Source organism: Lontra canadensis, unplaced genomic scaffold, assembly GCF_010015895.1.
Source record: "Lontra canadensis isolate GAN:19392208 unplaced genomic scaffold, GSC_riverotter_1.0 scaffold13, whole genome shotgun sequence".
Lineage (NCBI taxonomy): Eukaryota > Metazoa > Chordata > Mammalia > Carnivora > Mustelidae > Lontra > Lontra canadensis.
Window position 1 is genome coordinate 15,500,680 of NW_022631007.1, and position 14,547 is coordinate 15,515,226.

A 14,547-nucleotide genomic window follows, 5' to 3' on the forward strand; every position below is an offset into this window, starting at 1 on the left:
ATGCCTCAGCCATGAAGAGGAAGGGAGCAGAGACACCTGCTACTACACGGATGGACATCAAAAATATGATGCCCAGGGAAGGAAGCCAGACAGGTCACAGAGAATGTGATTCCATTCCCACGAAATTTCCAGGAGAGAGAAATCCACAGAGACAGAAGGGAAATGAGAGGTTTCCAGCAGCTGGGGGAGGGGAGATGGGAGTGACTGCTTGACAGGGAGGGGACTCCTCTGGGGACAGTGAACATGTTTGCAAACTATATAGAGCTGATGCTTATACAACACTGAATGGACTACCCACCACCGATTGTTCACTTTACAAAGATTAATTTGCATTCAATTTTGCAAAACTGACTGTCACCTCATTTAAATATAAAAACAAATACCAGAGCATCTGGAAAGCCTCACAGGCCCACGGCCTTGCTGGGGGTACTGACCTGTGCACCTCGGGTCCCCTGCTCTCCCACCGAGCCTGGCTGGCCAGGGCCGCCCTTGTTGCCCTTGGAAACAAAAGAAGATGGAGGGGAGAGGTCAGGATGGTTTATGCCAATGTCAGCTGTGTGCTCCACCGTCACATCTGGACAGGGGGACAGGCGAACAGCCCCACGCAGGGGGCAGGGGCCACTGGCACCGTGCCTCCAGGATGAGACACGACACCTTGCAGTCCGTGTCACTCTGCACTATTATGATAGTTTCCCACTATTTTCAACGTCTACTCAGGACGGCTTTGTGAAATGGGGAGTCCTGCCTTGCACAGGTGAACAGACAGACACAGTAAGAGGCCAAGGCCTCTAAAAACAGGCCAAGGCCCAGAAAAGCAGGCACGTTAAGGCTGAGGGACTCCCGGACACAGTGTCCTCCATCTCTTGCCTCTATCTCTGCCCCTCGTCCCCACGGCCACTCAGTTTCACAGGCCGTTTAGAAGAGGCTCAAGTTAAGGAGTTGGTGGAGGAAGTGGGGGCAGCTATCTGAGTTCTGTGCCTTGGTAGCCAAGGGACAATGTTTTTGGCCCCCTGGCTGGATTGCCTCCCTGCCCTTTGAAAGCACACGGTGAGTCCTGACATGACGGCAGAAAAGAGGCGCCAAGTGAGAGACCTACCTTAGCTCCCGCGGGTCCCCTTCGGCCAAAGCCACCCTGTGGAGAAGTCATAGAAACTGAAAGGGAGCCTGGGGATAGAGCCAGGGCTCTCTGTGATGGGAGCCCTGAGCACCAGATGCCAAAACTAGCCAGCCCAGGGAAATGCACAAGAGACGCCCTCCCTCCTGCCCTCATCTCCACTCTCCACTCTCCACGCTCGCTTCCATGCAGCCCTGTTAACCACCCAAATGCAAGCTTTCACAGTTAACTTCAGACCTGCCAAGCAAAATAATGACTCGTTCTGGCTGCACGATCCCAGCCAGTTTCAAACAAGGATGTGAAATGGTAATGTCAACCTGTCTGCTTTACGATCATTTTCCTAACAGTGGGGAGAAGTAATGAAATATGTTCATTCTAATGTCAGGGAGTCCCAAACTCTCCAAATGCTCCTGGCCAAATATAACACACACTCTGTTAAGGAAAGCATCGGGAGTGCACATATGTGGAACCTAAAAGCCCAACTGTATTTAGTCTGGGCTCATGACTTGGCAACATGGTTCTAAGGGAGTGACCCTTAGTTCAAATACATGTGGGCCTGCTGTGCTAAGTAATCCTTTAATCCCGATTTTGTGATGCTTCCTCTCTCATGCAAAGGTTTAGGATGGGAATGCATGAAGGTCCTGGCGTATCTCTGTGAGGTTAAGGGCTGGTATTCTGGATTCTGTAACACACCAGCTCGCATTCTCCACTCCCAGTGGACCAGCCCAGAGATTTTCTGGGGTGATTGTTCTGCCATTAGTCACTGTAGTGGCAGCTCCTTTAATGGAAGACTTTGGCCTTCTTCCACGGGTGACACATGGACCAGTAGAAGAGGAGAGAGGCCAGACCACTCCTTGAAAGTAACAGTCTGGCTGGCCTCTCCCAAAAAGGGACATCCTGGAGCAAGGCCAGAGGCCACCAGTGCTTAATGACGCACAGCTCATGCCAGAGGCAGCCTCCAGACGCCTGATGTGGTGGTGTGAGGGGCAAGGTGGCCCAGAGAGAGGGACCATTTCACCTCGGCATGAACCTGGCACAGTGAGGTCATAACAGAATAGAAGGAGGAGGCCAGCAGCCAGGCTTCACCCAGCCTCAAGGGAAGAAACGAAGGCTACAAGAGCCCTCGACCACATCAAATTCAAACCCAAGTTTCTACCTTGCACCTAGAAATCAAACAAATCGTATGCATGCCTCTATCTTAAGTCCGTTCATGAAATAAGCCTTGGCTCTGCTCACCCATGGAGCTGAGAGCCTGTCATGACCATCGAGTGTGTCCTCAATTCCTGTGTCATTACTTGGCTCCTCAGAATTACCCAGCTCTAATCCTCAGAACTTTCAAGGTGGCCTTTTCAATTCTGTTTTATTCTGAATTTTAAAAGCATAATTGAAAAAATGATGCCCAAAGCCTATCATCTGATCACGGGTGAAAGTCATTCCTTCCAAAACCCTCAGCGCAGGTCACGTCTCTGACGGTCCCCCCACCATCGTCCCCCCCAGGGCGTGGCTGGTGGAGGTGACGTTCTTGCTGAGCCTCCCGTGGCTGTCTGCGCCAGCCAGTGAGCACCTGAAGACTTACTAACTTCCAGACCACCCTCCCCGTGCAGGGACTCTCTCCCCCTTCCAGAACCCCAAGCTCTGGGTTCCCAGGAAGCCACCTGAAAATTGTATACCCAGCTTCCGCTTTATCAACTCTTCAACAAGACTCAAAGAGCCGGCACGCCACCAGCTGTCTTACAACAGACGTTTGTGAAATGTCTTGGAAAGGCAGCTGCAAGATACCATTCACGAGCAAACAGAACCGGGGTATATCTCTTGAATTCCATCCTCACAAGCCAACAATCATTCAACCAGCCTGATACAACCCATCAGCCTTGCTTCCCCGCACTGCCTCACTCCCCTGTACTCAGGCTTCTGTTTGGATTTTAAAAATATTTAACAGGGTAAAACCTAGTCAAATATTTGAAAGCGGCAAAGATACTCCTTCTAAAAGCATCTGTTGGATGTGGTTTTTCTCATGGGAAGGAGGCAGAACCAGGAGGTGGGGGAAGAGACAGCACAGAGCAAATTGTAAGAATGAAAAATTTTATAAGCAGCAAGCTTTGGGTGACAACAGTTCCAGAAATCCCCTTAAAGTCCCTAAATATAAAGTTGCTGAGTAGCTCTGCCCCAGATCATCTTGGCAACTCTGGGGGCACTTGCTAAATCCCCTTACAGAGTCCCCCAAGGCCCAAGAGGCACTCACGTCCTTCCCGGTTTCTCCAGGCCTTCCAGATACCCCGTCTCTCCCTGGGAGACCCTGAAGTGGGGAAAAAATTTGGCGTAAGATTCTCATCTACGAAGGAGACTGTCCAGCTCTGGTGCATTGCACCAGACACCACAGGAAAAGGGGCACACAACCAGGGGGTGATGCCTGGTGGAACCCCTTAGACCGGGGTCATGACCATCTCCACAAGCCTCTGTCTTGACAAACACCTTCCATGAATATCTAAGGGGCACAAATTCTGCAGAAAGGAAGCCCCTCTTGGTGACAGTTGCTTCTGCTCCCTATTGGGGAGATGCCCTTTACCCACACACAGGTCCGCTCCCAACCTCGTATGCCCCACAGCCCTGGAGACCACTTTCATGGCCGCTGTAGCTAGGGAAGCCCTCAGCAAAGGGGGTCTGGGAATGCAGAGTGCCGTACCATGGGACCAATGTCTCCAGTTTCTCCTTTGGGTCCTCTCTGCTGACTGTCCCGTCCTGAGTCACCCTGTCAACAACACGGGTCAGGGACATGAGCCGCATAGGCAAGAAAAGGATGCTTGATTTCAGTTTAGGGAAAGAGAAGGAATAAAAAGGTTTGCAGTTTTTCTGGTTCTGTGGCTCTCTGAGACCCATGCCAGTCCAGCCTCCCATCCTTCCGGCCAGAACGAGGCAATAGTGACTCCGGGCCCCTGCCCTCCCCAGTGAGGAAGGACCACTGCCCACCGTCTGAAGCCAAGAGTGGTTAGTGACCCTGTTGTCAGGCTGTCCTGGTGGGATGGGTGGGCTCTGTGGGACGTGGTCAAGGGGTGGTGGCTCAGGGTCTGACATTTTTGCCTCCCTTAATACCTTTCTAACCACCCAATCCTGCTGGATTAAAGTGCCTGAGACCAGCTTTCGAGAAACTTCTGAGGTCTTCCTTTGTATGTTAAGCCTTGCAAACACTTACCTTTGCAGGTAGAAAGCAAACATATCTCCAAAATTGTAAGAAAAGGACAAACCACATATGTTATCAACATATCTGAAGACAATTTCAAAATTCTGGTTTAAAATTCTTCCTTTCAACCCCTTCCCCATGACCCTCTTCTCCAGACATGGGTCTCAACCTGTGGATGAGGAAGTTCCCTTACCGGGTCACCTCGAATTCCAATGTCCCCTCTCTCTCCTTTGTCCCCTTTAGGTCCTTTGTCACCCTAAATAAAAAGCACAAGTAGAGACAAAAATCAGAGTTTCTAATTTGTATCTCACCCTTAAACTCATGTTCTTTGGTTCATAAATCTTCAACAGAACAACATTTCCCATTTGCTCATTTACATGAAGGTAAAATGACTTCCAGGTATTTCTGATCTGTTCAGGTAATCCAAATATTAATGGGACCTATTCTGTACTAGACACTAGGGAGTTTTTTAAACAGAACTCACTCAGTCCCTGCACTATGGAACATAATCTTCAAACAAACAAACACAAAAATCTGATGTATCTGTCACAGCTGACAGAGGACAGAGGAGATACCAAGGATGCCCCCCTCGAGGACATCAGGAAAGGCTGCCTGGAGGAAGCAGTCTCTCTCCCTCTCTCTCTCTCTCTCTCTCGCCACATATATATATTTTACATATATATATATGTATATGTATATATTACATATATACAAATTTTACATATATATGTAAAATTTAATGTAATTTAATGTAAAATTTTTAAAAAAGTAAAATGTTTTAGTTTTTCTTTAATGGCAACACTATGGAAATATACTGACCCTTCTACCGGGATTCCCTTTCTCTCCAGAAGAACCAGGCAATCCTTTGTCTCCCTGTCAAGATAATGAGAAAACGTCACTCCCAGCACAATTTCCAGGACCGAGGTATAAGTGGCCGGGATGTTTAGGACTGGACGCAGTGTGGACTGAGTGTGAAATCGCTTACATCTTCACCATCGAGACCATCTAGCCCGATTTCTCCTAATTCACCCTACAAGGAAGCAAGACACAGAGTGAGTATAGAAAGCCATCTGGCAAAGGAAAAATGACAAATACTAGGACAGCTTTAAATTTAAAAAACAAAAACAAGAGTAGGTACCTTCTCTCCTGGGAATCCACGAGAACCCTGGAAGGTAGGGGAAAGGGGAAACATTAGCTCCTTCCTGGAGGCCAAAGAGAAGAGTCTAGAACAGGCTGGGGACCCCACCCCACCTGAACACCGCAAACCCAAAATTCAGTGTTGCGGACTCATCTGTCTCCCCCACCCCTCGACTCTCCATCACATGGGGAATCCTAAGGCTAATTTGCTGGGACCTTGGGTCCCTGGGCAGGAGGGGACTAGGCTCCAAGGCCCTTTTGTGACTTTGTGGCCCTGTGGCCCCTTCCCTCCAGCAGCTGCTTTCAAACTTCAGCCAACGGAGGAGAAAGAGCATCCAAGCATTTCACACAAGGAACCTTCCAGCGTGTGCCCTTCACCCTGCCCCAACACTTCCCTGGCTTCTCTCGGGGTCTGGGGCTGGAGACACTGGCCACTGGCCGTCCCTCCACGCTGGCCCATGCATTCTCTGTCCTTGTGACTGCCTCTTGACGTGCCTGTGGGAAACTATTCCACCATCCCCAGGCCCCCTTCCCACAGCAGCCAGGGCTGCTGAGCCCACCAGACTTTGGACCCACCCTCCAATGAGAGGCCACTGAAACCCCTGGGGGTCTTCCTCCCCAAGGAGGCATTTGGGGAAATTGTCTCACTTTCACACATGCTGCTGAGTGCCCTCTGCCTGTCGGGGCCCTGGGGCTGTGGTCTCCCCACACACACACACTCAAGGGTCAGCACACTGTACCTTTATTCCTCTCTGCCCGGGGCAGCCCTGGAAACCTTGTGTGCCGTTCACACCAGGAGGACCGCGCTCACCCTGCCAGGACAGACAAAGGCAGTTATAGGTTGGAGCTCCTTGTCACAAACCTCCACTGAGTTTGCTCTGCCAGGAAAGATGTGTCCTAGAAGGTAGATTTCACTGGGCAGGGATGCTGCTCAACCCCAGTGAAGCCTCCAACACCCCTGCACCCCCAGCGTTGGGTGGTTCCTGCCCCTGGAGGGAGCAGGGCCTGGGAGGGTCTTAAGCTCAGAGGGTACCTCCCAGGAGGACCAAGGGTGGGCAGGGCTCTGGGTACTGGGTGCTGGAAGAACCCTTGGCCTAAGGACTCCTCTGTACCATCTTTTGTTCCAAGCATTCCGAAGGGTGCTGGGGTCAACCCTGCACCTAGCCCTTTCAGCTGGAACCCTGTGATTTCACATGTTCCCCACCGGGCCCTTTATCCCCATCCCAGGGTCCGCCTTCCTTCTAGGGTCTCAAAGCCTCTCAGACCTCCTCAGTCCCAGGCACTGCTTCCTGAACCCCCAATGGGACCCTTCGGTGGTCCCCAGTCTCAGAGGCCGTCAAGTGTGTCCCTCTGAAACAAGACCAGGACACCCATAACTCATGCCCACATCGTGCATGTCCCAGTCATCACACTGTGCTCCACAGTGTAGAGATCTGAGGACAGCTGTTGAGGACGTCAGAAACTGTTTTCCCAGTAGGAAAGTCACTGGAAATAGAGATTATGAAGCCCAGAACCCAACCCCACCATGTGGGGAGCAAGGAGGGAATAAAAACTTCAAGAACAAATTATTTTGTACTTACGGGGCCGCCCTCGTCACCGGGATAACCTCGATAGCCATCTTCCCCGGGAATACCCTAGAACAGAGAAAATCAGTTCCTCAGTTAAAGCCCATAGTTCTCTTTGTTCCACCTTCAAATGTCTCCATGACCCCCTTCCTTCAATAGAGCAGTGGCACCAATTAGCATGGCTTTAGCTGTCCCCTTGAACTTGGGCTTCCGCTCATTATTCCAGCGTAATTAATCAGGATCTTTCAGGCTGATCTACCAAGAAATTCTGTTTGTTTCCTGTAACTTAGACACATTTGCTCAGAATCCTGCTGATCATCCACAGGGAGGCTGACCGTGATGCCCACCAACCAGGGATGCCCACCAATTTTAACAGTATTTTGTAAAATGAAGAACAATGTATAAAAGAGCAGATGCCCTCACCCCGAGGAAAGAGAGAAGGCTGTGGGCATCCAGTGCCCCTCGGCCCTCCTGCTGCACCCTTGGGACTCCGCTGAGATCTAGCCCCAGGTGTACGGGAGGGCAAAGTTGCCTTACCTTTGGCCCGATGCTGCCAATGGGCCCACGGTCTCCCCTTTGTCCGGAGCATTTGCAGGGAACTCCGCAGCAAGCTTTCTCAGCAATGTTGTCCTACCAAAAGGAAAAGAAAGTTCAAGTCTCAACAAAGCCTAGGAAAAAAAAACAAAGAGCATAAATATGCTGTGAAGGTCAAAATCTCCGTGCGTGGCTTTCTCAGTGAGAGATGAAGTTCTGCCCGTGTGGCGTTCCCTCTGAGACTGGCTTAGCATCAGGAGGGCAGTGGGAAGTCACAAATGGGAGCATGAAGAGCAACCAAGGTCAAAGAGATCTTATTCACGGTGTCACCTCAGGCTGGGCCTTATTTCTAGAAGTTTCCAATATGCAGCTTCCAATTTCAAACGTTAAACATAACTCACGTATTCTCAAATGCAAAGAGCAAGACGTAAGACACAAATTGCATATGGCACAGACAGAAGGATCTCCAGGATAGAGATCCATACACGCTTCCTCACAACCATGGTTAGAGCACAGATAATGCTGTCCACCCAGAGGAAGCCTTGGAAACAGCCCCCATGTGGGGGCAGACCCCAGTGATCTGCCTCTTAACCACCAGGACCACCACTCTGGGTCACCAGTGGGGCCACCCTCAGCAGACACCCTCGACGTTCCCTTCCTATCCTAGCCCCTGACCTTGCGGGAAAGCACAGGCCCAAGAAACATTTCCGACTTTTCAACTCATGGTGGTCAAATGCTTTTCTTGCCCTGGGCTTCTTAGAGATTTCATGTTCTTCCATGTCCCAAATACACCAGCTAACACAACTCCTTCCACCCAATAACAAAATAAAATCCTAAAGCCAGCTCTGGGAAGAAGGGACAGTCAGTTTGTCCCACGACCCACTCTTTCCAGCAGCAAACAATCCCTAAATTAACCACTCAGCCCCACATCTCCCAAAGGTCTGCCCCACTCCCAACCCGGGAGCTGGCACTTCCAGCTGAGAGAGGCTGAACCCGCGCACTGGGAAGCCTCAGGGGGGCACCTTCATCTCCTCCAGAAGAAACTAGGAGAGAAAGCAACGGAGAGGCATCTCTGCCCAGAAATGGTCTTTCTTTTCCTGCATAGCCTTGTTTTCACGTGCAAGCTTTCTGATGCCAATGACACTCTTCCTTATTTGGGGACAGTCACTCTGATGTTTCACCTTCATGGCAAGCTTATGAAGAGCAAGACGCTCATGAGGGGGAGCAGAGGAAATGGCCAGGTGACACCAGCAGCAGCATGCCTAGAGACCCACCATCCCATGGGCTGTTCTCCCAGCTCTTGGATACCTCAGTTTCAGGACTTGCGCTGGAGGTGGCAACAAGGCAAGTCCCTCCCAAATGAATTAAGTGAATTGAATTATTGAATTACCTACCCAAAGGGCCCCTCTGCCATTCATTGGGCAAAAGAAAAAAAAAATACCTTCGTTTTCTGAAGATGACAAAGAATTTGGTATCTAGACCGGTTTGTGCGGAGAGGCATAGAAACTCACAAGCTGCTCTGCCAGCTCATAATCAAGGTCCAGCAAGTTGAGCCTCAGTGGCCGGCTGTACAGAAAGCCTCGCCCGAACTCCAGCTGCATCAGCTGCTCCAAGTTGGCTACACGTTCAAGGCCCACCAGGATCAGAGCGTGGACCCCTGCAAGGAGAGACATTCAGGGCAGCTCAGCCAGCATTCCGAGCCACAATCTCTCCGCCCTCCTGACTTTCTATGTTTAAAGAAAATTCAGTGTAAAATGTGGCCTTTACCTGAACTGTATGGCATCAAACTAGTTAGCTACTCTGAAGAATTCACATCCGGGAACTTGGGACACCTCTCAGGCAATTGTTTCAGCTCTATAACTAAGCTGATCAGGAGAAATGCCAGAGGTGACGTCACAGAACATGTTCATACATTCTAGCCTTCTGTGCTATGGGGGGGATCTCTGACAGCCCCAGGCAGCTGACAGAGGTTCAGGCTGTGGGGAGGAGCCCCAGGGGTGCCGCAGAGGACTCCTGCCTCTCACCCTGGCCAACTTCTCATGGTTAGAAAGCTCACAACCCACCTTCTTGTCGGAGTTCCTCAGATGCCTTTTGTAAATCAGCCAGACTTCCGTCCACTCCATCCGTAAAATGAATGACCACCTACAAATAAAGAACAGGTCAAACCCCAGCCACAATTAGAAGGAAAGAGTACAGACTCTCAGAGGGGAGAATTGGACCGTTCAAAGCCTCCACCTTACAGTTGAGGACACTGGGGCCAACGTTTAGAAGCCATCATCTCCCGTGCATAGCTCTTTAATACTCTGCACTAAATGAGGGATAAAATAAATAAGGCGATTGTGGTGTTTGATTAACTAAAAAAAAAAAAAACTATACAATAAAAGTAAAGAGTTTATCTCATTTTCCTATTTATGTGATATAGTTTCTAGAAATTGTGTGTGTGTGTGTGTGTGTGTGTGTGTGTGTATTTATGTTTGTTATGGGTTGATCTAGGCCCCTCCAAATATCATATGTTGAAGACTTAACCTTCGGTACTCCAGAATATGACTGTATTTGGTGATTAGGCTGTTAAAGAGTCATTAAATTCAGTGAGGTCATTGGGGTAGGCTTTCATCCATGGGCTTGTCTCCTTCTAAGAAGAGGAGACTGGGACACAGACACACAGAGGGAAGACCATATGGAGACAGAAGGAGAAGGTGGCTTTCTGGAGACCAAGGACAGAAGCCTCTGAGGACCAAACCAGCAGACACTCTGATCTCAGACTTGCAGCATCTCTGGGACTGTGAGAATAAATTTCTGTTGTTTCAGCAATCCAGTTTGTGGTAATCTGCTATGGCATCTGAGCAGACTAGTAGAGTGTGTGTGTGTGTGTGTGTGTGTGTGTGCATGTGTGTTTCACACTATATCTGTATAGGTATATATATGCATGTATCTACACATCCCATGGAGAGAAAGAGAGAGAAACAGAGCATGATGTCCTTGATGGGTAGGACTACAATTAAACATGAATTATTCATAACTTCAACTCAGTCCAACTTAGTTACTGGTTTCCAGGAATTATTTTTTAGAGCACAAGTAAAACTACTGAAATGAGGAAGATACAACATTTCAGACTTTTATGATCAGTTGGCGATAAAACGTGTTTATGTTCAGTGCTGTCAACCACATCAAACATGAAGAATGTTTATAGATGAAGAACACTTTGGGGAAAGGGGCATCTGGACATTGAGGTGCTCCTCCTGACCACTGGAAGTCCAGAAACTGCGCAGGAAGCTGAAAGAAGGGGAGCCCGTGCTCACCTTTACATTGTCTGGTGAGGACTGTCTGAACTTGTTCTGATAGACCTTCAACGTGTCCGCAGTGAGGACATAGGGGTGCTGCCCACGCATGTTCCGGAACTTCTCAAACAGCTCCGGCTGGTACTCGGCGAAGTCAAAGGCCTCCACGGGACCTGAGGGCGTGTTGGCCACCACTGACACGCGCACATTGGGCATCTGGCCGCCGCTGCAGCTGATTCTTTGCATCTGGCTGATTCTATTCAAGATGGCATCCACCTTGGACTCAAGGCCCTTCTGGGTCACAAATACATTCTGATCCCTTGATCCGTCAAACCCCAGAATCACATCCAGGTTACAGGCTGCAAAAGGGAAATACGCAAGGAGATCTAAGTCAGGTGGCCGAGATGAGTCGGACATACAGGTACAGCTCCAGGATCAGCACCAGGCGTCACGCTCAAGGGCAAAACCAGATCCTCTACGTATGAGCTTGGAGAAGCCATCCAGTCTGCCTCTCTCTTGGGGAACACTGGTGCTGACTCTTGGGAACTGAGAGTGTAGGCCATTTTAATGGGTTTGCTTTTCTGGGAAGTTAATCCATTTTGGCCTGCTCTCTAGTCAGTGTTTATTTTACATGCATCCCCAATTTGTGCTTTAAGTTAAATGCACTTGAGAACTCAAATACTCTGATCTCAAATCGCTGATCTAATAAAACCTATAAACAGAAACAAGGATCAATCAGTCTGAATTATTTGGGGGATCCAGGAACAGAGGGAAAAGTAAATCTTGGAGGAACAACAAAATACAGACTTCCACCCTTACCTGAAAAGTAACATATCCTTCTCAATAACAAGGACAGGTGGTTGCCAGGACCCAACCCACCCAGATATAGGAAAAATGCCTGAAGCAGCCAAAGGCTCAAGGAAGCCATGGGTTAGCACCTAAATAACAAGTCCTAAACATCCGCACAACAGGACAAAAATGTGCACATAAAGCAGATCGTTACCTTTGGAAATATCAGTCACACCCGGACATAAGGTTTCGTGCATTGCGTCATGCAGAGTTTCCAGAACCTGCTCACTCAATTCAGACAGCTCCTGGACGTTCCCCACTCGGAACCCGGTGGCACTGTTTGACGCTATTTTCCCAATCTCCTCTGAGTCGATGTTCTTCACCCCCACGGCAAAAACTTTGACACCTTTCTGGGTGAGTGCCAGGCTGGCCTCCTGGGCATCCTCCACCGACTTTCCACCCGTGATCACAAAGGCGATCTGAGGGACCCTCTGATCCAGGCGGCTGCCCGCCTCCGGCACGAAGTGATTCACCCGCAGGTGCTCGATGCCCACCTTGGTGTTTGCGTGTCTCCCCCCTTTGTAGACCACTTTGTTGATGGCATCAATAATCTGCTCCTTGGTGGAAAAGTCCTTCAGGAAGAACTCATCAGTGGGGTCAGAGTTGTACTGGACCAGCCCAACTTGAATGGAGTCACCCCCCTCATACAAAGTGTCCACAATTTCAGACACAAAACGGAGCACTTCCTGGAAACTGTCCCTCCTGAAATTGATGGAGCCATCCAACAGGAACACAATGTCTGCTTTCTTTTTCTCTAAAAATGATTAAAACGGAAATGAGGAGAAATCCAGTTTCCATATCCACACCAAATACACAATGTGTAAAGTAATTGGAATAAGACATTCCCGTAACATATTCACAGTGAACACCTTTGCTTTATTCCTTGACTCTATAGTTCCTAAATTCACACCCACCATGATGCTAAAAACAAGAAGACAAATGATAAATCATCTGAACGAAAAGAGAGGAGACAGAAGGACTCCGGGAAACTGAGAACTGATCCTGATTATCCCATGCAAAATGGTATCACGTCACAGATTCAGTGGTCCATAAACTCAGATGTTTTAGTAAATGCCACTAACCCCTTTCCTTCTGGCCAAAAATAAACAATGATGTCTGACAGGAGTCGAGGGAGATGAGCTAGAGGCAGATCCATAAAAGGGCTGGGAGAAGCAGGTTGGAAAATGGGAAGCAGACCCCATTCACCTTTGGAGAATTGCTTACCCACCTGCTAAGAGCTTCATGGAAACCTGCCAAAGTTCAATGGCATCTGGGGGTAATATCCTAATTACAATCAAGCTATCAAGACTGGAGTAAAAGAGGGGCATGGATTAGCTAACCTCCAAGGTTTCATCCTATTCTGAGAGCCAATGAATCTATGGCTAATCCTCAATGCTCCTTCGCAGAACCTTTCCATGGCACTGGGAGTAACCTCAGAGAAGCCTCACGGAGAATCCTTAACCATGTTTCTTAGGCTATCTTTCCTTCTACAGTTTCAACTGAATCATTTGTCCAGTATTTAGTTTCTAATTTTATGTGCAACAACCCTAACACATGGAAATTATTAAAATAAATGCTGATGATATTTTTCAATTAAAAGATAACTGATGACGTGCTCTGTAGTTACAGGTCCCACAGGTCATACCTGGCCGTGAGGGAGAAGGTACATCCACTCCTGGAGGGGCAGGCGTGACCCCAGAGGGTCCAAAGGCGTGCATGACCCTGTCTTCTATGCTGGGGAGCTCTTTGAACTCTCGCACCGTGAAGATCAGCCTAGGGTCGTTGGTGATGGTCTGTAGCTCTGTTCTGTCGATATTTCGGTCTCCTACTCCTAAACTCACAATCCCTGAGGAGCTAATCACCTGTGAAAATCTGGAAATATCATCCTGGGATTTTCCACCCAAAAAGAGAACCAGGTGTTGGGGCACCCCGTCTTCTATCCGGCTCCCAGCAGACTTAACAAAGAGGTTTCTTGCCACAAATTCCAGAGCTTTGCCAGTGTTCAGTGGGGAACCCCCTTTGAACCTCAGGCGACGTATGGCATCGAGCACAGCGGCCTGGGATTTATGGGTCTTCAGGAAGAATTCTGGGAAGACTTCATTGCTGAATTGTACAACCCCAATCCTCACTTTATTCGGGCCAATGTTGAGTCTGCGAACAATCTTGATAACAAAGTCCCGAATATGTGCAACGTCATCAGGCTTGATACTGTCAGAACTATCGATTAGGAAGACAATGTCCGCGGCATCACTCTCCGTAGCTGTGGGCAGACAGAAAAGAAGAGGAAAACTCAGTACACGACTGGTTGTTTCTCTGGTTTTGTTTCCGCTTGCGTTTCTGAACTTTGCCTTCCATTGTACATTATTAATTAACTTTATAATTATAAACTGAGGTACATGTGCTTATCTCTTGAGCTTTTTAAAATTAATCACTAAAATTTGGGCCTTTTCCACCAAAACAGTTTCTGGTTTTTGAATTATTCAAGGTTCTCCAAAACTTTCTACATTTACTTTATTTTGATTTTGGCTTTGCAGTCTGGGTTACAACTCGTTTTTAAAAAGTGTAAACAGCATTTAGAAACAGGATTATCAGATTCTACAGAATTATGAGCTTTTACTATAGAAGGGATCAAGATCACCCAGAGCAACATCTTTGGTGTACAGGAGAGAGAGACAACTGAGATCAAAGGGCCTGTCTGTCCAAGGCCACCACTCACATAGGGACACCTGGAGAATGCCAACTCTCTCCCAGTGTGCCACAAGAGCTCCCCATGTGATTGACTCATGGGATTTCCTCCTGCCTAGCATTTACACAATTTTTTTGTCTTCGTTGTTATTGTCCCTATTTTCTTTATATGAATCAATCCATTTTTTTAAGATTTTTTTTTATTTA

The 14,547-nt window shown here is 48.5% G+C and overlaps 1 protein-coding gene across 10 annotated transcripts in view; it reads right to left on the reverse strand.

Moving 5' to 3' along the window:
* The window catches only part of COL6A3 (collagen type VI alpha 3 chain), a 77,082-nt gene that overhangs the window by 27,273 nt on the left and 35,262 nt on the right, over positions 1-14,547 (reverse strand). For all 10 annotated transcript variants that reach the window (XM_032857567.1, XM_032857566.1, XM_032857570.1 and 7 more), the window contains 16 exons: positions 13,301-13,915; positions 11,810-12,409; positions 10,828-11,165; positions 9,592-9,670; positions 9,040-9,185; positions 7,532-7,624; positions 7,010-7,063; positions 6,170-6,241; positions 5,431-5,457; positions 5,278-5,322; positions 5,112-5,165; positions 4,486-4,548; positions 3,798-3,863; positions 3,357-3,410; positions 1,097-1,132; positions 435-497 (listed from right to left, as the gene is read on the reverse strand). In XM_032857567.1, the coding sequence (XP_032713458.1) occupies positions 435-497; positions 1,097-1,132; positions 3,357-3,410; positions 3,798-3,863; positions 4,486-4,548; positions 5,112-5,165; positions 5,278-5,322; positions 5,431-5,457; positions 6,170-6,241; positions 7,010-7,063; positions 7,532-7,624; positions 9,040-9,185; positions 9,592-9,670; positions 10,828-11,165; positions 11,810-12,409; positions 13,301-13,915 (2,405 nt within the window). The remainder of the gene's footprint in view (positions 1-434; positions 498-1,096; positions 1,133-3,356; positions 3,411-3,797; positions 3,864-4,485; positions 4,549-5,111; positions 5,166-5,277; positions 5,323-5,430; positions 5,458-6,169; positions 6,242-7,009; positions 7,064-7,531; positions 7,625-9,039; positions 9,186-9,591; positions 9,671-10,827; positions 11,166-11,809; positions 12,410-13,300; positions 13,916-14,547) is intronic.